We start from the raw sequence: 27,038 nt of genomic DNA, 5'->3' as shown, positions 1-27,038 counted from the left end.
CAGGTCTCGAATTAACTTTTCTTTTAAATAAACTTCTTTGTACTGAGGATTGGATCGTGAAAATAGCATTACGTTAGTATTTGACCTGTTAGGGCTATTTCAAATACTTCAGAACCATTCTTGATGGACTGTTGCCTTGCAGACACCTCTGTCTTGTCACAGACTACAGTCTGTGACAGTCCTGTCATGTCCCGAGTATTTCTCCAGCCAGCCACTCCCTTCCCCTCCACTTCATCTCTAGCACCCAGCTCAGGCTCTTCGCCCCTCTCCTGGACCTCTGCGGTGGCCCTGCCCATCCAGCTCCCCCCACACAGCTGTCCTTGACCAGAACCTGCAAAAGTTCTTTAGGTTGGGATTAGGCGTTAGGATGAAGGTAAAACACTTGCGCATGGCTTGCACTTGACTCGCCCTGCTTTCCAGCCTCCCCCTGGTCTTCCTGTCTCTTTTTACCTTGCTCTGTTTTCATAGCTGCTTGGCCATCAGGTGTCGTCGTGCCTGCCCCGATCATTCTGCCTGTCCTCTTTATGTGCTTGCCCCTTCGTTTCAGGAACTGTGAGGACGTCCCACTCCTCTGAATTAGGTCAGATCCAGACTGTGTTTGCAGTTCTTCTCCCCACTTCACTATACTTGTTACACTTGCAATTTTATATTTACGTTTGAGACTTGGATTAAAGTAGACTCTAACTGAACCGTAAGCTTCACAAGGGTAGGGGCCATTTCTGTTTTTACTGAAGGATTGTGGCCCTGGCATCTAGCACAGGGCCTGGTACATAGTAGAAAGTTAACAAATATTTGCAGAATGGGGCGCCTGGGTGGGTTAAAGCTTTACTCTGCCTTCGGCTCAGGTCATGATCCCAGGGTCTTGGGATCGAGCCCCGCGTCGGGCTCTCTGCTCAGCAGGAAGCCTGCTTCCTCCTCCTCTTTCTCTGCCTGCCTCTCAGCCTACTTGTAATCTCTGCCTGTCAAATAAATAAATAAAATCTTAAAAAAAAAATATTTGCAGAATACTTGAATGGGAGTTTCATGACAGACTTTCTCAGCAGTACTACTTGCAGCCTGCTAGCTGCTGTGAGGTCATGAAGGTGGAGGAGTATAGGCCCACCTGGCTGCGAGAGAGTTCACTCACCAGCCAAGAGAAGGTGACATGTACCCAAAATATGGTAATGTAAGCTAGATGGCAGTGAAGACTTAGAAATAATATACTTTTAGTTAGAAATTGCATGTGAGATTGGCCTTTGCCGGTAAATCTAAAATGAATGAATTACAGTGTTAAATAGGGCACACAGCATTTATAAATGATTCTAACATTCATAAAATAGTCCTAGCCTTAAAAGAAATAAAAAGTTGAACAAATTCAGTGTTAAAATTTGAAAAGATAGAATAAAATGCATTAATATTTTCAAGTGCTGGAACATCGTACCTGTGAAGCTTGTCTGTGTGTTTGAGACTAGCGTGAGACCTCTCTTGTTTATATCTTGTGAGACTGTTAGGTCAGCCCTCACTAAGGTTTTCTTTCCTTTCCTCTTCCAACATTACTCAAGCTGTTCCACCCCAACCCTGGGGTTGTGGCATTAAGCACGCGCTGAGGGAAGGCTGGCTGGCAGCGCATTCTCAGATGAGTCAGGTGATCGTTGTTTGAAGGCAGCTGCTTGAGGTTCAAGGCAGTCAGTGTCCCCTCTCCTCTGCCTCGGGACAGCTGGTGATTATCAAACTTGTAACAAGTCTTCCTTGCTTATTGCCTGCTGGAAGAGGAGGGAGATTATGCAGTGGACTTTTGATTGATCCAATGGGAATTACATTGATCTGGTGTCTGGCTGTGGTTGTTCTCAAGTGGATCGCCTCTAAGGTAGGCCATCTTTATTTTTAGGATTGTGACATTAATCATTAGTTTATGTATTTGGTTGGAATGGAATTGCTAGGAGTTTCTTCTTTTGCTTCAGCTTTTACTTCTCTGATTAAAAGAGCTATGAGTTTTATCTGTCAGCTGAAAAGGTTAATTGTAATTAAGTGTGGACTTTTTATTTCTTTTCCCACCTTATTCCTCCTTTCACGGGCTTTTTAAGGGTATCATTCCTTGATATCGAGTAGCTTCCCTCAGTATCATTCTCTTAAAGAAGTTTATGATTAAAGATATACTTCTAAGATTAATTATTAATTTATACTTTTGGTGTACATATTTTAAATATTCTCTTTGGAAGTAAAGAATTTACTAATATGTTAAGTGTGTAGTTGTTGTGAATTTCTAAGCAGTTATGAACTTTTTTAAAACTAAATACTCCCCCTATCATGTTCTCTATTAAAGTCTTGCTGCTACTAAAATGTATACCTTACTTCTAATATGTTGGAAAAAAATGTAAGATTATTATGTATCTGTTGTTTTTGAACTTTAATTCTGAGTATCAGGCTAGCTAGAAAGCTAGCCATTTGCCATCTGGACAAAAGTCTAACACTAATGTAGGAAATATTTAAGATGATACTATGTGAAATTATTTTTCTATACTTGTATAAAAATGATTATATCTTTAGTCCAAGATGCAGCTTTTTTTCTTCCTGCATTAATTTTTTCTTCTTCCTGCCTTAAGAAATTGAAGAATATTAACTTAAAATTTATTAAGTCCTCAGTATTTGCTAAGTAATGTAAAGGTTCAATAAGATTAAGTTTCTTTTTCAAGCAAAGTTTTAATCATTGGTGCATAATTTTTCACATAATGTTTTAAACATAATGGTCTTTTATTGAAGTAATCTTGATTTCTTAGTGAATATGATTGAAGAAATCTCTTAAAGAAAAACAGTGTGCTCAAATTTTTTAAATCCTTGTGTTTTGTAAGTTAAGAATTAATTTTGTTGCTCTGACAGCTATTTACTCATTGTTTTTAAAGGGTTAGCTCACCAGGTTATTGAATGAAGGTCAAGTTAATATTAATAATTTATTGAGTTGTGAATGTTTTCAGAGAGTTCTTATTTTCTAACGAGCAAAAAAATATCTATATATTTTTTTATGACAGTGAGAGAGCAAGAGCAGGATCAAGGGAGGACATGGTGGTGGGTAGGGCAAAGGGAAAGATTCAGTCTTAAGCAGGTTCCATGCCCAATGCAGAGCCTGACAGGGAGCTTCTTTTCAAAGCCCCGAGACCATGACCTGAGCCAAAATTAAGAGTTGGATGCTTAACTGACAGAGCCACCCAGGTGCCCCCCAAATTAAGCTTTTAAACAAAAAGAATGTTGATATTTTAAGTTTGTGATATTTTTGAAAAACATATTGTTTGCATAGACAGGAAGAATGGATGGATACTATTGAGTAGATTTATGCAGTGTTTTAATAGACAAACATCAGCATGTTTTTCTAGAATGTGTAAGATGAGTATATTTTGAAAAAGCTCATTTAACTACATCAGTGAAAACTGCTTTTAAAACTGCACTTCCATCTTTCATATTCTGTTATTCTTGTTTGGTAATGTTACCAAAAAATTTATTTAGTGCTACTGTGGTTAAGCCCTTTGATCATCAGTTTACTTATCCACCAGATGGGGCCAACAAAACCTATCTTATAAAGGTCTTGTCTGGTTAAGTGAGATTTTATATGAAAGCACCTGAAACATTTTCTGACACAAAGTAGGAGTTCAGCAAGTATTAATTAATAATATTACTACTTTTCCCATGTTAAGGGAAATAAACATGCTTTTGCACAGTAGATCATTTTAGTGGAAAACTTGAACAAGATAAAAACAGAGGCACTTAGGGTCGCCTTGGTGGCTCAGTGGGTTAAGCCGCTGCCTTAGGCTCAGGTCACGATCTCAGGGTCCTGGGATCGAGTCCCGCATTGGGCTCTCTGCTCGGCAGGGAGCCTGCTTCCTCCTCTCTCTCTCTGCCTGCCTCTCTGCCTACTTGTGATCTCTCTGTCAAATAAATAAATAAAATCTTTAAAAAAAAAAAAAACAGAGGCACTTAAAATATATTTGCTCAGTTTTTTAAAATGTTTATTTTTAAAAGCGTCGTTATTAACTAATATCAGAACACCATTTACACCTTCTGTCATTCACTTTGTAAGTGAGATCTTTTGTGGAAGAATGATTCATCCTGATTGACGGTTAGTGAGTGACTTACCAGGGCACTCTGAAGTCTGTTAGCGTGGCTGTGGATCCTTGGAACCTTACAGTTGAACTTGTTTATGCTGCTGCTGTCAGTTTCTGATTAGCTCAGCCTCGCCCATGTTTTGACCTATACCAGTTTGCTTTACAAGCTGTTCCCAGGATGGCTAAATTAGAAGAGTCACGAGTAGAAGCGTCTCAGTTATTTCCATTCACTGGTGAGGTGAGGTGGGAATGTCGATAATAGTACAGAGTGTTTTGTGACTGACTGCAACACAGGATTGATATTAAATTTGTTTTACTAGTTTATTAAAAATGAGATTTTACTGGTATATAGCTTTGAAATGTTGTATGTTAGGTTTGTGATGCAGTGTTGGTGTATAAAGCACATATGACCTTTGTATAAAGTAACTAATTCTAACATTTAAATCAGATTTTTACAATTCATAATTTATAGTGTATTTTAACAAATTGAGTTACTTTATTCTACCACGATTGTTTAGTAAGAGAATTTAATATTCATTTTAATCTTGGTCGGTGAGATGAATGAATGAAGTATCATTCGGGATGTATTTGCTGATGGGTTTAAATCTATTTTAAAGTCTATCCTTTGAAAAAAAATGTCTTATTTGGATTTATTTTATAAGACTTATGTCTTGTTTAATATAGCTTTTGACCAGACTTACTTAAATTAGTAATGAACAAAATAACTTGAAAAAGTTGTACTTCACTAAGTAATTTGTTAATCTATTTAAAATTAAATTCTAGTCTTTTGCCAGGTTTTTATTATGATTAATATAGACCTTATCATTTTTATATCTAAATTAATGCTTCTATAAATAAGTCTGAAAGGATTACCTTAAAATATTTTTAGTATGTCATAGTTATAATGTAGATTATGTTCACTAATAAGTTTTTGGCTTACACTATTTTATTTAACAGAAAGCTGATACTAGTCTTTCTCAGTCCTTAGTATGTGAAGTGATAAATGAGATTTTTACATTCCTCATTAGTGACTCTTTTAGTAAATAGTCATCGTACATTAAAAAAAATGTCAATCACTCTCTTAAAGAGGGCTGGTTAGTGATGACAAGTCACTATTCGTTTTCACAACCTATTTATCCAAGTTGTTACTGGATAGCAGGTAGATAGGTATTGACCATGACAAGCTATTACATAGTGATACCTTAGCTTCATTCATATATCTTGGCTGAGAGAAATATTTATTTCTACATACATGCTCTCCAGACTGTTAGGTTTTATAGTAGTATTAAGGGGAGGCCTGTCATCTAATAAGCTAAATATCTTAGAGGGGATCAAACAGCAGGTCCAAGAGGTGCCTTTTAATACCAAGTGATTACAGTGGCTGTTGGCTCCAAAATAAATAGTTTACCCTGAAACTGTTTTAGTTTACACTGCAGTCGGCTTCCTTATGAGAGATATTCTATTGGTAGAAGACACTTTAAGCGTGATGCTGTCGGAAATGTATTCTATATGATCTAGTGCCTTGGGATTTGACATAAATTGTGCTTTTCTTTATATTTCTTTGTAGTAGATTCTTATTTTACTTTTTAATTTTAATTTGGTTTATTTTGAGAGTAGATAATAACTACACATACTACAAAATCCAATGGATAAGTCCTCCTTCTACTTCTGTGTCCCTCAGGCTCCCTAGAGACAGCCAGTGTTGAAAACGAGAATTTTATTTCTCTTTGAAACTTCTGTTCCTTTTACATTTCCTGAACTGTTGTTTTTCATTTTTGTAAGGATACATGAAATTATGTAAGAGTGTAACTGGACATTTTTCTCTTACACAATAAGCATTAAGGAGATTATAACAGTGATTGGGGAGTTACTTTGCAAACTACATTCCAATAAGGGTTTTAAATAAAGCAAATTTCCTTATAGTGATAGTGGGGAAAAAAAAGATTATTTTTCCTTGAGATTTCTAGGTGTGTCTTGAGGAATTGCAAATCTCATGCCGGAGTTTCATGAGGGAAGAAGATCATTAATCTGATATCTAAAAATATCTTATTGTCTTAATGTTTATTTCTTTTGTTAATGAAGTTGAGCTTCTTGTGTTTATGGGCTTATTGTTTCTTTCCCTGTGAATAGTACATTTATGTCCTACCTGTTTTTCTACACTGCTATTCAGCATTTTCTAATTGATTTGTAAGGCACTTTTCGTTCCTTTCAGTTTTAGATAGAATGGGGGGGAATTTGCCCATTGTCATTCATACCTGTCGCACTCATTTTGATCCGTCTTTCATGACTTCTAGACATGTTTTATAGAATAGTTAGAAAGGCTTTTCTAATAGGAGGTTTGGTCAGTTTCATCTTCTTGATTTTTAAATCTGTCTTTGTGAATTCTGTTATTCATCGACTTAATAAACTATTCACTATTTGTAGTAAATCCACTCAATCGCTCATTTATGATACTTATTTAGAATCTACTAAAAGCTACTGTTTTAGGGGCCAGGGCTATGGCAGTGAATAAAGCACACAGTTCCTGCTCCTGTCTGTTTTCGAACAAGCAAATGGGATAATCGCAGCTAAGTGCCAGTGCGGTAGCAGGGCGGGAAGATGAGGCTGTGGGAGAGGCTGGCTCTCAGGTGTCCTTAGATTCGATAGCCTTGGAATGCCTCTCTGAAGAGATGACGTTTCATCTAGAACTGGAGAGCTAAGAAGGGAACAGTGGTGCTGTGATCCTGGACAGGGGAACAACGAATATAAAGGTTGAAACTATGGAGCACCTGAGGGACAGCAAGGGAACAGTACAGGGGCCCTGTGGCGGTGAGGAGAGGGTGGGGGGCCCAGATCATGGTGGCCTTTGGAAATCAGTGTGCTGTTGGGCCTTATTCCAAGTGTATGAAAAGCCTTTTGGAGGCTTTTGAGCAGTAACCAAGTTGTTCACTGTTGCTTCTTTTTTTTTTTTAAGATTTTATTTGACAGACAGAGATCACCGGTAGGCAGAGAGGCAAGCAGAGAGAGAGGAGGACGCAGGCTCCCCGCTGAGCAGAGAGCCCCATGCAGGGCTCGATCCCAGGACCCTGGGAACATGACCTGAGCCGAAGGCAGAGGCCTTAACCCACTGAGCCACCCAGGTGCCCCTCACTGTTGCTTCTATGTGAAGAGAGCACTGGGGGCCACATGATGCAGCAGGAAGCAAGTCAGCAGCTTGGTTAGAGGTGGTGGTGCCCGAGACCGAAGGAAGAAGTGGAGCTAGAGAACGGGAGAGATGTGCGCAGGGAGAGGTGGCAGAGCTTGTCGGGGGTATTGCTGTGCTTCCGGTTTATTTTGTTTTGGGATGTACATTTTAAACTTGTAGTATTTGTTATTCTTTATAATAGCTTTATTGAACCACACAATTCACAGGCCACACAGTTTACCCATTTAAAGTACACAATTCAATAATTTTTAGTCATATTCACGGAATTGTGCAGTCCTTGCCATAGATAATTTGAGAACCCTTTCAGCCCTGTAAGTAGAAACATGGTACCATTGGCACCCACTCCCCATTTCTCGCCAGCTCTCCTCACTTTAGACTACCACTAGTCGACTTCCTGCTTCTGTGGATTTGCCAGTATGGGACATTTCATACCAACAGAACCATACACTCTGTGGTCCTTTGTGACTGGCTCCTGTCACTCAACACGTTCTTGCGGGTTGGCCATGTTGTAGCTTGCAAGTACTTCCTGCCTGTATGTGTCTGAATAATGCCTCTTTGTATGGATATACTGCATTTTTATTCATCCATTTATTCCTTGCTGGATATTCAGACTGTTTTTAGTTTGGGACTATTATAATAATGTTTCAAAGATGCATTTTTGTATCTGTTTACTTTTTTTTTTTTTTTTTTTAGTTTTTTAAGACTTTATTTGAGAGAGGTAAAGAGAGAGCACAAGTAGGCAGAGCACCAGACAGAGGGAGAGGGAGACGCAGGCTCCCTGCTGGGTAGGGAGCCCGAGGCGTGGCTCGATTCCAGGACCCTGAGATCATGACCTGAGCTGAAGGTAGATGCTTAACCGACTGAGCCACCCCGGCGCCCCTGTATCTGTTTACTTTTAAACACAAAATATATTTTAAAACTTCTGTTTCAATGGTACCTTGTTTTTTTGTGTTACAGATTCAGTGTCCTCTCAAATCTCTTTGCGTATATTAATTATTTTTTTAAAATTCTCTTATTTCTTGCCAGCCTCTGGTCCATTTGGTTTTTCATTTTGTTCCATTTATTTCCAGCCTGATGGTTTTCTTCAAATGATGATTCTTGTTTGCTTACTCATTCATGTTTAAATTAAGGGAATGGTAGATATTGAATCATATCTCCTCTTCATTTCTGTCTACCTCTGCAGAAAGTCTCTCCCCAAGTGAGCTAGTCTGACCGACATTAGCTTTCTACGTATTGCATGTTCCTTGCTCTGTATCCACTCTGTGGTATTACTTAATCATATTATAATTGTCTTCTTCACAACTAGAGATTTTAAGAGCAAATGTCATATCTAATTTCATTTTGTATATTCAGCTTCTTTTGTACAGTGCTTTACAAAGAATAAATAATAAATGTTGGTTAAATTTCATATCCCATGTAATTGCCATGCATTAAAAATGTGTGTATTTTTTTTTCTAGAGGCGTGGAGCTATTTCCTATGACAGTTCTGATCAGACTGCGTTGTACATTCGTATGCTAGGTAAGCAGTATTTATTTTGTACCCATGTCCATTAATTTTATTATCGTGTAGATTACTTTAGATTAAGATAATTTTAATTCCGTTGCTTTTCATCACTATTTGCTATAGGAATAATTTATTATTTTGATGTTTAAAAGTCTTAAAACCAGTCTTGAATGTTATGTGAATAAAGAGGCATTTTAGAGTAATTAAGAAGTCTCTGATTTAATAACTGGGTCTCTCTCATTAGTACACAATTTTATTTTTTTATTAAGATTTTATTTATTTATTTGACAGAGAGATATAAAGAGAGCACAAGTGGACAGAGCAGCAGGAAGAGGGAGAGGGAGAAGCAGGCTCTCTGCCAAGCAGGGAGCCTGACGTGGGGCTCTCTCCCAGGATCCTGGGATCCTGACCTGAGCTGAAGGCAGATGCTTAATGACTAAGCCACCCAGGTGTCCCAGGAACCAATTTTAAATTGAACTTTGAATATTCTTCATAAAAAAGGGTCTGGACTTGTAGAGTTGATGAACTCCTAAAAAGATGTGCATGTTAACGTGGACAAAGATGAGGCTGTAAAGTACCTGAACACATAGTCCTGTTGCTGTGTGCATTCTCCTCTTGTTCGACTGGCGAGGAACACCGTGTGTTTTCTTCCAGTCTCAGCTCTTAAATTTTTTGTGTATCACTCAAGTCCATAATGTAAAATGAATTTAGATTGTGTATATATGTATCAGTTTTTTCTCTTCTTCCTCTTTGCCAGATTTCTCTCATCACACACTCCTTGATCCCTTGTACTTAATGTACAGTTAAGATTCCAGTAGGCATATTTACTTCTCTTTTCTTAAAGGAGTCTTCTGTGACTCCTTTCCTCATGCTCAGAATTCCTTAATCAACTTCTAAGATATTGAGCAATCCATATTCTCCACGTTCCTCTGGGTTTTTTTATTTGTTTTTGCCTCTTTCACTAATTCATTCTTATCCTCTTAAGCCTAACTGTTCTCCAGTGCCCTGTTTTTGCTTTTCTTCCCTTTTTTCCCTCTTTAATTTACCTTGTGTGTCTGCCTTAACTCCATTCTACTGTAGTATGAATTGTTTCCTCACTAGTGTGTGGTATATTCCTCTTTACTGTCTCTGTCTCTCTCTCTCTGCAAACATGTTTGGGATTCTGTTCTCCTGAAAACAACTTTAGATTCATATTTATTTTTTTAACTCTGTAGAACATCTTCACATGGGTGTATTGTGGGTACCTCACATTTAATCAAGCAGAAGCACATTGGTAGAGAGGCAGGGAGACTAGCTAAGGAGCAAGGTGCAAGAACAAAACATTTGTGTTCCCAAGTCTGTTCGTTTTTCAGTCTTTTGGCATCTCAGAGCATTAACTCCATTCTTCTGGTGTCAGGTCAGAAACCTTAGTCATTTTTGACTATTTCTTATCCACTTCATGTCTACTTCATCAGCAAATTCTCTTGGCTGAGACCTTCAGACTATATCCAGAATTTCACCACCCTGATGCTGTTATCATCACGATCTAAGCCATAGTTATTTTTTTAATAGTTAATTATAGACACATTGTTGTACGTTAGATCTACGGAACTTAACCTGCATAACTGACACGTGGTTCCCCTTGAATAGCATCTCCCCATAGCGACCCCTCACCAAGCCATAGATTGCATTTCTTGTACTCACTCCTTAGCTAATCTGCCTGCCTCTACCTATGTGCCTCTGCTTGATTCTTGTCTGTGTGGCCAAAGTGAACCTTTTGAGACCTAAGTTAAATCTGTCTCACTCCTCCATTCAGAATCTTCTGATGGTTTTCTTAGACAAACAGCCAGAGCTGCTATTATGGCCCATGAAGGTCCAACATGAACTGGCCCTACCACTTCTCTGATCTTCTCTCTCACCTCACTCCAGCCATGCTGGCTTCTTTGCTTAACCTTGAACATGTCAAGCATGCCACCCATTTCAGGGTATATTATTCTTTCTTATGCCCGGAAGGTCACTGCCTCACTTCTTTTAGGCCTCTGCTCAAATGTGTTTTTTTTTCAGCCAGGGCTTCTCTGACCACACTAGTGAGTCCATTCTCCCATACTTTCCCCTCCACACCCCCACCATTCTTCTTTCCTTGCTTTAGTTTTTTCCAGGTTGCTTATTAACATCTTCCATAGAATGAATTTCTTATTTGTTACAATATTTATCTCTGTGAAAGGATAAGCTTCATGAAGACAGGGACTTTATGTGTTTTACTCACTGCTGTATTTGCAGTGCCTGATGTGTGGTGGATGTTCAGTAAGAATTTGTTGCAGGTTGCAGGAATCCCCCCATGAAAGAGTTGATTCATCATTGTGGGAATGACATGAACCTTGACAGAAATTGTGGCATTACTTAGAGAAACAACGAGTGAACAGGAAGGCCTTCTAGGCAAGCAGAATTCAAGGGCACAGGGCCAAGGACTGAAGACCTAAAGGTTATAGGTCCATCCCAAAATGAATTTGGAAGCTGTGGAAGTGTAGTAGGGAAAGTGCTGTCTTTGGAGTCCACAGAGCTAGGTTTGTATCCCGACTCACCCTTTACTAGCTTAGTGGCATGGACAGGCTACTTCTCAAAGTCTCAGTTTCTTCATCTGTAAAATGGAGACTAAGATTCCTACCTCCCGGAGTTGCTTAGAGAATCACATAAAATAGTGCCTATACGGCACAAAAATAGGTCTGGTACATGCCTCCCATGGTTATTTTGCTATGTGTAGAAGTAGATCTGAAAGTCGTATGAATACAGGTAGAAACAATATTGAACTTATAAAGGCCAAAGTTTAAGACCCAGCTAAAGGCCTTGGGTATATCCGCTATCAATGAGAAAAGAGAAGATTGGCCAAATTAAACATGTAAGGCAAAATCTTTAACATTTTATTTTTCTGTACATTCATAAAATTGTAAGGTGCTTGAGAATGGGTCATCTATTTTCTTTCATATCTCTTATAATCTGGTATGGTCCTGGGCATGAGGTAGACAATATTTTTCTGTCTGGAGGTTCAGTTGCTACATACTTGTCATGTCTGAATGCTAACTTTAAAATTTAGATTGTTATTATTATTACTATTATTGAAGTATAGTAAAAAAAAAAAAGTCTATCTAGCCTTACAATTCAATATTGTATTGTAATTGAATTTGTAAATCCCTTTAAATAGATAAACTCTTAACTCCTTACTCCATATATTTATCATTAGTGAGTCAGTACTTTTGAGTATTATACCACATAAACCCTTGTTACATATGGAAGCTCCTTCCCAAAATGGCAGCCTTCTAAGCTTATGTTTTCTTGATTTTGTCCAGGAGATGTACGTGTAAGGAGTCGAGCAGGATTTGAATCAGAAAGAAGAGGTTCTCATCCATATATTGATTTTCGTATTTTTCATGGTAAGTGTTGGGGTGTACAGTATTTCTCTTAGGCTTTCAGCAAACTTCAGATTTTCATAAAATAATATAATTTTTCAAAGGAAAAAGAAAGCTATATTTGGAATGTTTTAAAAACACTGGGTCATGATAAACGACACTTTATTTCTAGATAGTATTAGTAAATGCTTGGAGGCAATTAGAATTGTAAAGTATAAAATATGAAAGCTGATACAATTTTTCTTCTCCTTTTCAATTTAAATGTGAAATTACTTTGGTACATTTTTTCCCCTGATATATATATATATATATATATATATACACACAAAAAAATGTTTAAAGTTGTTTTATTCTGTGTTTTGTCTTTACTACTCTATAAAAAATGTTTTTGTGCAAATGACATTTCATAAGGTATTTTCATAGTTAGGTATATCCTGGTTCATTTGAAAATACACTGCCAACTTTAAAGATGTTCCATAGGATGCATATCTTGAAAACAAACATTATGTGGGTCTGGCTCATAATGGAGAAAATGGAAAAAACAGAATTTATAAAACCCTTTAATAGTAAACAATATTATCTGCTTTTGGAGAAGCTCCACTTTTGGTAATGTTGGATAAATTATTTAGATTAACACTCCAGTTTAAAAAACTAGAAAAACTGGATAAATACATGGAAGACATGTATTGAGTATATCAGAATGCTGTTAAGGTGGAGATGAACCTGGAGTTAAGGCTACTTTCCTCCTTAGTAGCATCTGGCAATTCTGGGAAAGGTTGTCAAGAAGCTGAGCAGAGTTTCTGATGGATACTTAAGGCTGAAAAAACAAAAACAGCTGTTGATATACCACCAGGGTTGGGGCATTGATCCTGGTAAGCCCTCTGCTCGAGTTGGAACCCCAAAGTACTATACCTTAGAAATAAATCCCAGCTATGAAATACCTGAGTCAGTGATTAGATCAAGGTGATCTGTGACTTCAGTACCTCTAGCCACCTACTTGAAGTAAAATGTTAATCAATCCTCTTTGAAGGAAGGTAACATTATCCTAAGTCTCATATTACCTCTAAATTTTTCATGTACAGTGTCAAGCACTGAATTAAAAATAAAGGCAAAAGGAGGTTAGACAGTGTGACCAAAAATAAAAAGGAAACAACAGTAGAAAAATCCACAGGAAATTCCTATGTTGGAATTATTTTACCTGAACTTCAAAATAACTAAACATGATTTGCTGATGGGAAAAAAGACCTGCTTGAGAATATCAATAGAGGACCGCAAATCGTGAAGAAAAAAAACAAAACAAAAAAACAACAAATCAAATGGAAATTTAAGACTGAAAAAATAACATACCTTAAATAAGAACTCATTGGAGGTGGTTTTAACAGCCAATAAGACCAAAGTGCAGAGAGAATTAACGGTTTGGAATATTAGGTCAGAAGGAAATAATTTAGAATGAAATACAAATAAAAAGTAGAAAATAAATAAAATGGAGTATGATCTACTTATTGATTGCTCTGAATCTGTCAGGAATCGTGACAAATCTAAGATTCTACTTTATAAGTTAACAAATAAGTTACTGCTTCCTGGATGCTAGTGGAAGAAACAAGACTCCTAGGTCAGAGACAAAGGACTTTATTATTCATGGCACAGCAAGCAGCGTGAACATTCTATTATGTCAGTTCTTCTAGCCCCAGCACATCCTGCAGAAGGTTTTATGTGGATATTGTGCACACAGTGAATTTGCATTGCCTCCATGAATTTAGGGAATATACCCCCTTTTAGAGTCATACTGCTCTTTGTCCCAGAAAAAGATGTTCCTTGTCCCTCAAAGTTGCTAGCTGCAAACGTAAGAAATGGCCTGGATAGGGATCTGGTCAGGGCTTGGGGTTCTTGGCACACCCAGGAAGAACATGCAGAGGCACTCAGGCGAATACTCTGTGAATACTCTGTGGAGGATTACCGCTCCCAATAGTATGACTCCCAAATTACTGGCATAAAACAACAGCTTTTTTTTTTATGTTCATGATTCTGAGGGTCAGGAATGTAGTCTGCATATCAGGTTGGATTTGTCTTTGTTCCACAGTGTTTTGATCTTCAGCTGGGATAGTTCAAACAGCTAGAGGTGGCTGGGATGGCTCCACGAGGTTCGTATGTCTAGTGCCTTGCTTTTTCTGCACATGTCCTCTGCTGGGGCTAGAACATCTCAGATGACTTCTGCACTCTTATATCTGGTGCCAGGGTAGGGTGGCTGGAATTTCTGGGGCTGGCCAGCGTTTCTTTCCATAAATGGCCATCTCAGGGGAGTTGGACCTCTTCCATGGCAGCTGTTGCCTTCCCCCAGAGCAAGCATTCCGAGAGGGAGGAAGTATGGGAACACCTGGTGTCTGAAGATGTGGGCATGGACAGGGGCACAACTTCATATTTTCCTATTCTATTGATCAGCTGTGTCACACAGCTTGCCCTGATTCATGCACAGGGGACATAGGTCCCACTTGTCAAAGGGAGTGAGGTCAAAAAAATTGTTAGTCTTCTAACCTTAATTTGGCACAAAATGTGTCATCAGGGTCCTAGGAAAGGTATGGGAAATTAGAGTAGAAGTAGTCTTTGAAAAGATGATGACCAAGATATCTCCAAAGCTTGAAAAAAGCACATTAAGGTACAAATTCAAGAAACATTATGAATTTTAAATACAGTACCATTAAAAGAAAATCACAGTATATTAGCATAGTATAACTGAAAACCAAAATCATAGAGAAATACTTTCACTCATCTGTGGAATTCAAGAAACAGAACAAAAGAACAAAGTGGGGGGAAGAGGTAGCAAACCAAGAAACAGACTCTTAACTATAGAGAACAAATTGATGGTTACTGGAGGGGAAGTGGGTGCAGGTTGGGGAGGATGGGTGAAATAGAAGATGGGGATTAAGGAGGGCCTTGTTGTGATGAGCACTGGGTGATGTATGGAAGTGTTGAATCACCATATTGTACATCTGAAACTAATACTACACTGTATGTTAGCTAACACATTTAAATAAAAACTTTAAAAATATACATGGGGTATTTTAAGCCTGAGAATAAACTCTTTTCCAAAATGGAAAGGTAAAAGAAATAAATAAATTTTAAAAATATAAAGTAGTGAGAAGAAAAAAAAATGTAGTGAGAGAGGAAAAAAAATGATTACCTCCAAAGGAACAGCTATGAGATTGCCAGAAACAGATACTGTTTCATTTTCAACAGAAGGAAAGATAGCTTCAAAGTGATGGAAAAAAATAAATGTCAAACTAAGATTTCACCCACAAACTCTTCTAGAGAATAAGAGGAAAAGGACATACTTCACAACTTATTATGTAAAGCCAGCTTAATCTTGATACTAAAACCTGACAAGGATAGGACAAGAATAGAAAATCATAGCCACTATCACTCACGAATATAGATGAGACATTCTAAGTAACATACTATCAAATTAAATCTGTAATTTATAGGAAAAAATATATTTTGGCCCAATTTGTGTTTTCCCAGAAATAGAAGGTTGGCTTTAACATTCAAAAACCAGTCATTGTAATTCATCATATTAGTAGAATAAAGGAAAAAGTCACAGAAAGACCAATATATAAAGGTATCACTTATCACCTTTCTATTCAGTATTGTTTTGGTGTATCTAGCCAGTACGATAATTCAAGGAAAAGAAATAGAAGATATAAGGATTAGGAAAGAAGAAGTGTAAGTGTCATTATTTATGGATGACATGATTCTATACTTAGAAAACTATTGGGAATAATAAGTGAATTTAGCAAGTTTACTTGGTAAGAAGACAGTATGTAGTTGTATTTTTATAAAGCAGCATTGACGAAAATTGAAATAACAAATTAACAAAAGGTCAGATATGTAGGGATCACTCTTAACAAAAGATGTGCATGACTCTTCATAGAAAACTGCATAGAAAAAAGATGCTACAGAAGAAACAGAAGACCTGAATAAATGGAAATACATACTATTGTTCATGGATTGGAAGATATTCCGTATTTTGAAGATGTTGGTTTTTCTTGAATTGACCTGTAGGTTTAGTGAAACCATAGTAAAAATCCCAGTAGGTTTTTTTCCCCTTTGGTCGAATTGACACACTGATTGTAAAACCTATATAAAAATTGAAAAAGCCTAGGGGAGCCTGGCTGGCTTAGTCAGTGGAGCATGTGACCCTTGATCTCAGGGTTGTGAGTTTGAGCCCTGGTTTGGGTTTAGAGATCACTTTAAAAAAACAAACAAACAAACAAGAAAAACCTAAATAAAATCTTAAGAGAGGAAGGAGGGAAAGAAGAGGAGGAAAGGAGAGGAAAGAAAGGAGGAAGGAAGGGCAAGGCCAAATTTTAGTCAAGACAATCAGAAAAATAGTAAGAACCATGTTGCAAAATTTGCTTCTCCCAGGGGTGCCCCGGGTGGTTCAGTCAATTAAATGTCTGACTCTTGATCTCAGCTCAGGTCTTAATCCCAGGGTCATGAGTTCAAGCTGCACACTGAGCATAGAGCCTACTTAAAAAAAATAAAAATAAAAGAGTTACTCCTCCCAGATATAAAGTCTTATTATAAGCAATAGTTATAATTTTAAACTAGGGTGATGTTGGTTCAAAGCCTGACAAATAGGATAACAAAACACTGTAAAATAAAGTTCAGAAACAGATTCACACATATTGTGGGTGTTTGATTGGTGACAAATATGGTAATGCAGCATGGAAAAGATTATCTTTTAAATAAATGGTGCTGAATCAGCTGGCTACCCATGTGGTGGAAAAAAAAAATGAATCTTAACCCATTATTCACACAATATGTGAAAAAATCAAATTTGGATGTATTTAGTTTTCCATCTTGTACTGGTAAGTCAGATAATATGAGGAGTAAGAATTGATTTAGTGATATGGAAGTAGTGATGGGGGAAACCTTATGATTAAATGAATTTAAGAGAACAAGAAGATAGATGTAGCCAGTAAAGACAATCCTTTAGAGACTTGCGCTGCAAAGAAAAGGAAAGAGAGTGAGGCAGCTGACAGGGGAAGTGGGATCACTAAAGCTGGAAATTAATAGCCAAGGCTAGAAAACCATGGAAAACACCTGGAAATTTGTAAGTTCTGAATAAATACTTCTTGAGTCAAAGAGGCGATGGAAACTGACTTTGCAGACTTTTTAAAAAGTGATGAAGACTACATATAAAAACCTGTGAAAATTCAGGCAAAATTCAGTTATAAAGCAGTGCTTACAGGAAAATCCATAGCTTTAAAAATATTTACATTAATAAATGAGAAAGTGAAACAAGTGCATTAAATAGTCAAGTTCAAGAAGTTAGAACAAGAAAGTACACCTAAAAAGAGATGAAGAGAGCAATTAGTAAAGATTAAAACCAGAAATTAATGAGTTAAGAAACTAAAATAAAAATAAACTAAGAACTAGTTCTTTACAACAAAGTAGATAAACTGCTGGCTGACTTAATGAATTAAATAAAGCAAATATGAATACTTAAAAACTAAGCAGACGCACTTATAGATACAAGGGAAATTAAAGAATAAAAATAGACCACTGTGCTTACTCTTATTAATTTGTGTTTAGGAAACTACTGTTTTCAAATAAAAATGTTGTTTATGTTAATGTGGGTTTATTATGTTTTCTTTTAAAAAACAAATTTTTTTAGAGCATTTTTAGGTTGAAAGCAAATTTGAGAGGAAGTACAGAGATTTCCCACATATCCTCACACCACGAATGCATAGTCTCCTCTACTGTCAACATCACAAGACTGTGATGTTATAATTGATGAACGTACATTGACACATCATAATCACCCAAAGTCCATAGTTTACATTAGGATTCATTCCAGGTGGTGTATGTTCAATGGGCTTGGACAAATATATAACACGTATCCATTGTTACAGCATATAGAGTATTTTCACTTCCCTAAAAATCCTTTATGCTCCACTTATTCATCACCCCTTTTCCCAGCCATTGGCAACTGCTGATCTTTTTACTTTATCCATGGCTTTGCCTTTTCCAGAATGTCATATAGTTGGAATCATACTGTTAGTGGCCTTCTCAGATTGGCTTTTTTCACATGGATAATATGCTATTTAGGTTTCACGTAATCTTTTCATGACTTGATAGCTTATTTCTTTTTAACACTGAATAATGTTCCATTGTCTGGATGTACCACAGCTCATTTATCCATTCACCTACTGAAAGACATCTTGGTTGCTTCCAGGTTTTGTCACTTATGAATAAAGCTGTTACAAACATCCATGTGTGGGGTTTTGTGTGGATGTGACTTTTATGGGTGAATACCAAGGAGTGTGATTGCTGGATTATATGGCAAAAAGTACGTTTAGCTTTGTAAGAAACTGCGAAATTGTCTTCCAAAGTGGCTATATACCTTTTTGTATTCCTACCAGTAATGAATGGGAATTTCTGTTGCTCCATATTCACATCAGTATTTGGTGGTGTGTTCTGGATTTTAGCCATTCTAATAAGTATATAGTGGTATCTCATTTTAATTAAAAATTCCCTGTGGGTGATATTTTCATATGATTGTTTGCCATCTGTGTATCTTCTTTGATGAGGTGTCTGTTCAGGTTTTGGCTCATTTTTTTAAAATCACTGTTTTTCTTGTAGAATTTTGAGTTCTTTGTGCACTTTGAGTATCGGTCCTTTATCAGATGTGACTTTTGCAAATATCTTCTTCCATTCTGTGGCTTGTCTTATTCTCTTGGCACTGTCTTTTGCAGAGCAGAAGTTTTTAAATTTAATGAAGTCCATCTAAAACCAATTTTCTTTCATGGATCATGCATGTCTTTGATATTGGTTCTAAAAAGGCATTTCAGTACCCAAGGTTGTCTAGATTTTCTCCTCTGTTGTCTTCTTAGGAGTTCTTTAGTTTTGTCTTTTATACATATACATACAGGTCTGTGATCCATTTTGAATTAGTTTTTGTGAAGGTCTGTGTTTAGATTCATTTTTTTGCATGTGGATGTCCAGTTGTTCCAGCACCTTTTGTTTGAAGAGACTGTGTTTGCTAGTGTATTGCTTTTACTCCTTTGTCAAAGATTAGTTGGCTGTATTTACGTGGGTTTATTTCTGGGCTTTTTACTTTGTTCTACGATCTGTTTGTCTCTTCTTTTGCCAATACCACACTCTTGATCATTGTAGCTTTATAGTAAGTCTGGAAGTCGGGTCAATTCAGTCTTCTAGCTTAGTTTTTCTCCTTCAGTAATGAGTTGTCTGGTCTGGGTCTTTTGCCACTTTTTATAAATTTTAGAATTAATTTGTTGGTATCCATAAGATAACTTACTGGGATTTTGATTGGGATTGCATTGAAACTATGGATCAAATTGAGAGGAACTGACATGTTGATAGTAATGAGTCTTCCTATCCATGAACATGGAATATCTCCATTTATTTACTTCTTTTTTGATTTCTTTCATCGCAGTTTTGTAGTTTAACTCATGTAGGTCTTATGCATATTTTATTAGATTTATATCTAAGTATTTCATGTTGGGGGGATGCTAATGTAAATAGTATTGTGTTTTTAATTTCAAATATCATTTGTTTATTGTTGGTATATAAGAAAGCAATGGACTTTTCTTTATTAACCTGTATCCTACAATCTTGCTATAATTATTAGTTTCAAGAGGTTTCTTTGTTTATTCTTTCAGATTTTCTGTATAGACAGTCATGTCATCTGTGAGCAAAAGTTTTTGTTTCTTCTTTCCCCATCTGCTTATGTCTTACTTTCTTTCTTTTCTTACTGCATTAGCTAGGATTTCTAATATGATTTTAAAAAGAATGGTGAGAGGGGATATCCTTACCTTCTACCTAATCTTAGTGGGAAACTTTCAAGTTTCTCACCATTAATTCTCATCAAAAATACCACAACGTATTTTTGTTGTGGGGTTTTTGTAGACATTTTGAGGGCATTCCCTATATTCCTAGTTTTCTAAGAGTTTTTAATCAAGAACGAGTGTTGGATTTTGTCAAGTGCTTTTTCTGCATTTATTGGTATGATCATGTGTTTTTTTCTAAGTCTGTTGACTTGTTGGATTACTTTAATTGATTTTTTAATATTGAACCAGGCCTGCATGCTTGAGTTAAATTCCACATGGTTATGGTGTATAATTCTTTTAATACTTTTTTGGATTTGATTTGCTAATATTTTGTTGAGGATTTTTGCACCTGTACACATGAGATACTGGTCTGTAGTTTTCTTTTTCTTAGAACACCCGTGCCTGATTTTAGTAGTGGAATAATGCTGGCTAATAGATTGAATTAGAAGTATTCCTTCCTCTCTTTCAGTTTTCTGAAAGGGATTGTGGAGAATTGGTATAACTTCTTCCTTAAGGGTTCACCAGATTTTACCAGTGAACCCATCTGGGCCTGATGTTTTCTGTTTTGGAAGATTACTAATTATTGATTCCATTTCTTTAGAATTATTTGTTCCATTTCTTTGAAAAAGATGGATGGTACTTTGATAGGAATTGCATTAAATGTGTAGATTGCTTTAGGTAGCATAGACATTTTCACAATATTTATTCTTCCAATCCAGGAGCATGGAACATTTTTCCATTTCTTTGTGTCTTCCTCAATTTCTTTCATGAGTACTGATTCCATTTCTTAAATACAGGCCTATTCACATTGTCTATTTATTCTTGTGTGAGTTTTGGCAGACATTTACCGTGAGAACTTAGACCACTGGAAGTAAATCACAAAATGTTGGGCCTCCCATGACTGGATTTCAGCATTGTCTGCACCAGGCTTTCAGAAATTCATCAGTATAGTGCAGATTTCCCTACCCTGGCATTGGTTCCCAACCAGATTTCTGTGAGTCTGTGCTCTAGTAAATTGTTTCTCTAATCATCTGTTGGTCTCTCCATTCTTGAGGGCAGTGGTTTTTCCTGTGCCCTCCACCTCTCGTGAATACTAGAAGAGTTGTTGATTTTTCAATCTTGCACTTTTTACTATTGTTAAAACAGAGCAAAAGCTTCCAAGTTTCTTTTATGTGGATACAGAAACTCGAAGTCCTATTATTGTATTTTAAAGCGAAGTGACAAATAAGTATTTGCAAATTTTGTTTAATTTCTATCATGGTAAATATCAGTAGCTCTAACTCAAATAAGCTAAAACTCTTTGATGCAGTCAGTAATTTTAAAGAGTGTGAAGGAGTTGGGAAAAGCAGCATGTTTGAGAAAGTTGCAGAACAGTTACCTCTCTAAAATCATGAGGTGTAAAGATTTTGCAGGCATATTCTTTTGGGATCTTTAAAAGACTGATGATTGTTTATAAGAAGCAAGTATACTCTTCCTATAAATGTCTATAAAAAATATTCAAAAAATATTAACAAAAAGGAGTCCAACAGCATGAAAAGAACAATCGTCCAGCCTTAGTGAGTTTGTTTCAGGGAGGAAAACAAGCATGATTTAATATCTAGATTTTGTGGGGTTTTTTTTGGATAACATTCATTGCTTCTAGGAGGAAATGGGTGGCTTGGGAAGATGAAAGAAAAAGAGATTTTTTCTTGTAGACTCTTTTGAATATTGATTCATGTGAATGTATTATTGAAAAGCTTAAATAAAATTACTTATAAATATTATAATATACAAAGATTGGCTATGAATAGGGATATCAGTAAAAAGGTTAAGTCTGAATATTGACAGTATTATATAGAAAGGTACAGTTGTCTTGGTAGTCTCTAGTATAACCCATTGCCTTTCACTGAATTTAATGAAATAGAGAATTTGGAAAATATAATTGTTATAAAGTGTCGATTTAAATGAGGGACATAGGGTGCCTGGGTGGCTCAGTGGTTTAAGCCACTGCCTTCGGCTCAGGTCATGATCTAGGGGTTCTGGGATTGAGTCCCACATTGGGCTCTCTGCTCAGCGGGGAGCCTGCTCCCTCCTCTCTCTCTCTGCCTACTTGTGATCTCTCTCTCTTCAAATAAATAAATAAAATCTTTAAAAAAAAATAAAATAAAATAAAAAATAAATGAGGGACATAGTGGGACATGTTGTTGGGAGAGGGAAGTTACAAATGACGAAATTGTTGGAAGTACTTTCTAGTGGAATTAAAATAGGATGGGTACCTTCTAAATCATAACAAAACCAGGAGCAAGTAATACAACATCTGAAGGACAAAATGAGAGCAGACCAAAGATACTGATGATAGTAATAAAGATAAAGGGATGAGATATTCCTTCTAAGAGATGAAGATGCTCAGACTAGGTAAAAAATGAAACCTAATGACATAGAATGGTTGAAAACAGTATGAAGCAGTACCAGGCTTGAAGGTGTTAAATTGGATTTGGGGACTTACACTTGGATCCTGATCTGGTGATTTAGACCCATTGTAGGAACCGTGTGGTATAGTGTCTTATAACTCTTGACCTCATTACACTGATTGTTTACAGAAAGTGACAAAAGTCTAAGAGTCTGGGTTGTAAGTTGGAAAATTGGCTCACTTTAGAATTGGTTCTATAGTTACTGCAAAACAGTGTCTCTAAGCTAAGACAATAATAAAATTTGGAGGGTTTTTTTTTTTAATAGAAAAAATGAATCATTTTTTCCTACTGGTAGTGTGGGTACTGTTTATCGCAGAGCTCAGAATTCTTAAAAGAAAAAGCCTTAATCTAGTATGTTTTGTGAAATGTGATCTAATCTGAGTGAGCACATGCTGCTGCTATGACTAAAACCTACGAGCCATCTCCAGGAGCCTTCTCTTCTGCAGACGTGGCGGAAGGTACCTACCTACCCTTAAGTAGCTTTCCAGGATAAGTTTAAACCTTCAGAGGGACTGAAGCACTTGAAAGACTTTAGTAATGTGTCTTCTCCCATATATATACAATTAAAAATAACATCTTATTTTTCACAGAGGCACAAAACATTGCAAGCTCAAGTTACAATAGTTTTTAGATGTTCGGATTGCAAACTTCTAGATATGTGTATTAAATTGATTAAATTAGAATTCTCTCTATATAGAGCTCCTAAATACCTCTTCTGTGCATCTCTGTGGTTGTAACTTGAAGTCACTCATAATTTCCCTGTTGTAAAATTCCTGTTTCTTTCTGCTCTTCTGTTGCTTATATGCAGTCTGTATTAAATTCCATGTAATCTCTAGCCGGAAATAACTGCCATACTTCTTTCCTCTCTGTCCTCTTCTATCTCTTCTCCTGCTTGATTCAGACCTTCATCACCCCTGTCTGGGATTATTCTGGCATTATCTTAAACATTAAGATTTCTCTCCTGCAATCTGTCCTGTACTCTGTACCCAAAGTTGGGTCTTTCTAAAGAGAGGGAAAGCTTAAGAAATAGGGGAAAATGCATCACAATTGGTAAAGAGATGTAGTATGCTATTAGCATATTAAGTAATACTATTTTTTTGTCAGTAATTTTGTGTTCTCTGAGTTTTATCTGTGAGGTGCTAATATTTAAATGCTGGAATATACCTGGGAATTAGAAATCTACACTGTAATATTGAGCTTTTCTATTCATGTTTTTTATAATACAGTTTATAATAAAGTGTTTAGGTTTACAATATCAATGTGACTTCTCTCTCTCTCTTTTTTTTGGGGGGGGGGGGGTGCCGAAACCCAGGATCAAACTCAAGGTGACTTCTCAAGAGAGATGCCTAGTTAGGGAAAATTCTGTAGATATTACAGGTTTTTCTGCCTTGAGTTTTTGTTGTTTGGATTGTCTTTTGTCATAAATCCATCTTCTATTAAGGCTTATAAATTTATTTTCACAATAGGCTTTTGAGTCTTTCTGAAAGGCTGTAAAGAAACAACAGAAGAAAATCAGTTCAACACAGAATTACCTTAAATGCAGAAAGAATGCTCAGCCTTACTTCTAAACAGACAAATTCCTGTCAAATTTAGGAGGTTTAACTGTCTGTTTCAGTGCTGGTGATAGTAACATTGTGATGGGCTCTAGGGGGCAGTTCCTCAGTCTGCATCAAGAGTTTTAAACAGATTTTTCCTTTGATTTCACCACTAGAAATGTATGCAAAGGGAATAATCACATGTAAATGTTAATGTATGTCCAAAGATGTTCAGTTTTGCTTTGTTTATATGGGAAATGCATTAAATTGTGGTATTATTGACTGAAATATTCAGAAGTAAAAAGCCAGAATGTTTATAACCTGCTCTCAGATGTTCAGGAGAATAGTGTACACACACACACACACACACACACACACGCTGTGCAGATGTTAAAGTAATGTAATAAAATGTTAACAATGACAAATCTGAATAAAGGGTATTCTTTGTACTATTTAGTTTGCAAATTTTTGTATTTTAGATCTGTATTTTGAAATGATTTCTAAATAGAAAGTTTGGTAATCATGTGCTTATTAAAAAGGATGGGTTTTTATTCAGATTATGTATTCATTAAATAACTGGTAGTAGACCAGTGCTGTGGTTGTGCCTACAGAACTGAGAGAGTCCAAACTTTGGGAGGATGATTTGAAACTTACTTACATTCATTGCTACAGAGGATGGAGGGATTTCTATGATTATGAATCCTCCTTGCCAAGAAGTGTTTCCCAAAAATCTGGAATAAATCTGGAGTCAGGGTTATTAGTCTGGCATCTTTGTTGCAATGATTCTGCTTTAATCAATAAATTCTGCTGTATCTTTAAGTTTTTCCTGAAATGGATGTATTGCACAGAAACTTTTATTCTTAACCAGATTTTACTTTTTCTCTTTTGTCTCTGATGCTTTAGCGGGCAGCTCATGCTAACTTCTGTGTGCATTTATTAGGTATTATTGTGGTTCTGTGGGACAAGAAATCAAAAATTTTTCCCAGGTATCATTTCTCACTGAAGGGAATTTCTGAACCATTCTTTTACCTTTGTTTTTTGTTCTTATTAACTTTTACATTATAGAACAAGAGGTAATATGTATCATATATAAGAAAATGTTGGTATTAACACTTTCTTGAGACCCACTGAGAAACTTGAGCTTTCATCCCATTTTTAAAAGATCCCTGGAGTGCCTGGGTGCCTCAGTTGGTCAAGAGTCTACCTTCAACTCAGGTCATGATCCCAGCATCCTGGGATCGAGCCCTACATCGGGCTCCCTGCTCATCAGGGAATCTGCCACTCCTTCTGCTTGTGCGCGCTCTCTCTGTCAAAAAAACAAAGAAATAATTTTTAAAAATAGGTAAAAAGATCCCTAACGCTCAGACCTGCTGTGTCTGGGAATTATATTCACGAAGGTACAGATTTCTGGTCCTCCGGCTTTTAAAAACTGATTCTGGGTGTCCTTCATTTAACTAAGTTTAACCTATGTAGTCTCCTGATTTTATGTTGTGAAAAGTCTACGTTTGAGGCACCTAGTGACACGAAGTGATATATAGCATTAACACACTGGGAGGAAAAGCTGAAGTGGGGGGGAGAAAAAATTGTTTGATTAGATAGAGTGAGAGACATGAGCCCCACAGGAGAGTAGTTTACACGGTAAGGTTCCCAGAGCTGTGTCTCCCTACCCTGGGCTCCTGTGCTCTTGAGCGTCCTTTCTTAATGTGGCCTCTCTTCCCCAGGCTCTCTCAAGTTTATTGCTTTCACTCAACTCTAGAGACCACCAGAAGCCTCCTCATTTCACTTTCTTCCTTTTGAGTACAGTGGCTTACTTTGAGCAGGCTGGATTAACAGCCCCAAATATTCCTACAGATATTCTTCTAATACCTGGTCTGTTGAATTATAGTATTTTGAGACTTCAGTTTACGGGACCTGATGAAATGAATTCTCTGTTGACATTCTGTCACACTTTATCTCGTGTTTGCTTCTAAAACTCTGTGTCCCTGAATTTAATGAATCATTCTTTTAGTTACACATGATTTTTAGCTTATATAATACCAATACTAGTGTCTTTAAAATGTACAGAACTGCTATAACTCTCTGTGTGCACTTAGAAAATCTGATGAGGTTTGGTTTTTGGGGTTTGTTTGGGGGTTTTTTGCTTTGGTTTTTGAAAGATTTCTGGCATCATTATTAAATAGTAACAGAAGCTTCCAGCTTGACAGTTACTTCTTTTCATGGAATTCACTAGAGCTTACTGACGTCATCCAGACTGGAAGGCATGTTCTCTCTGCCAATATCAGACAAGATGTAATACAAGGAATATGCTCTTTATACAGGTTTTTTTTTTTTTTTCATGTCCACGTAAATGCAGTTCTTTCCATTTTCTTTTCCTTCTGGCACATGGTAATGTTCCAGTCCATGTGTGTTTTACCCATTATCTAGAGCTTTGTGTTCATTTTAGCACTTTACTCTCCTCTTACTAGGGCAGCAAGGGAACTTGTCGGGATACTTAAATTGTAGCCTAAAAGCTTTTAGGTTTTCTAGGCTTTTAGTCTTATTCATCTCTTTGTTTCTAGCCTCTGGCAGGGTCTGGCTCCTTGGCATCAAGTTGTCTAAAACTATCTTCCACAGGTAGGTTTTATAGGGTCCCACTTGTCGTTCCCTAAATATAATCTGAAACTATGAACCAAATTCAGGCTGGTTGCTGCCGTTGAACCAAATGTCTTCTATTGTCTTTATTGTAACGACTCACTATGAAAACCTACAAACTCCTTAAATTTGTTCTTAGATCCTCATGTGTGTTTGATTTGGGGTTGTTTCCTGTCTTCCTAACAGGGCTGTGTCAGACTTCAGTACTTGTTTTATACTGTTACATGATCAGAAAGAACGTTTCTATGTGTATTTTGAGTTTAAAAGTCTGTGTCTTACTGATTTTATTGTCTTAGATTACCTGAGTCTTTAATGTCTAACAACTTACACACAAGAGTAGATGCTATGCTTTTTGGTAGCTTTTCCCGCATCTTTTCTTTAGGCTTAAAAGTTGTTGCTCGGTGTTTCACTCAGCCATGACTTTTTCC

General features: G+C 36.7%; 1 protein-coding gene across 2 annotated transcripts in view; it reads left to right on the top strand.

The window, feature by feature from the left end:
- Positions 1-27,038, top strand: part of PDE7A (phosphodiesterase 7A) — a 115,653-nt gene that overhangs the window by 47,001 nt on the left and 41,614 nt on the right. For both annotated transcript variants that reach the window (XM_059394658.1, XM_059394659.1), the window contains 2 exons: positions 8,716-8,776; positions 12,085-12,168. In XM_059394658.1, the coding sequence (XP_059250641.1) occupies positions 8,716-8,776; positions 12,085-12,168 (145 nt within the window). The remainder of the gene's footprint in view (positions 1-8,715; positions 8,777-12,084; positions 12,169-27,038) is intronic.

Source organism: Mustela nigripes, chromosome 3, assembly GCF_022355385.1.
Source record: "Mustela nigripes isolate SB6536 chromosome 3, MUSNIG.SB6536, whole genome shotgun sequence".
Taxonomy (NCBI): Eukaryota; Metazoa; Chordata; class Mammalia; order Carnivora; family Mustelidae; genus Mustela; species Mustela nigripes.
The sequence above is the reverse complement of the archived record's forward strand: the minus strand, read 5'-3'. Positions and strand labels throughout refer to the sequence as shown.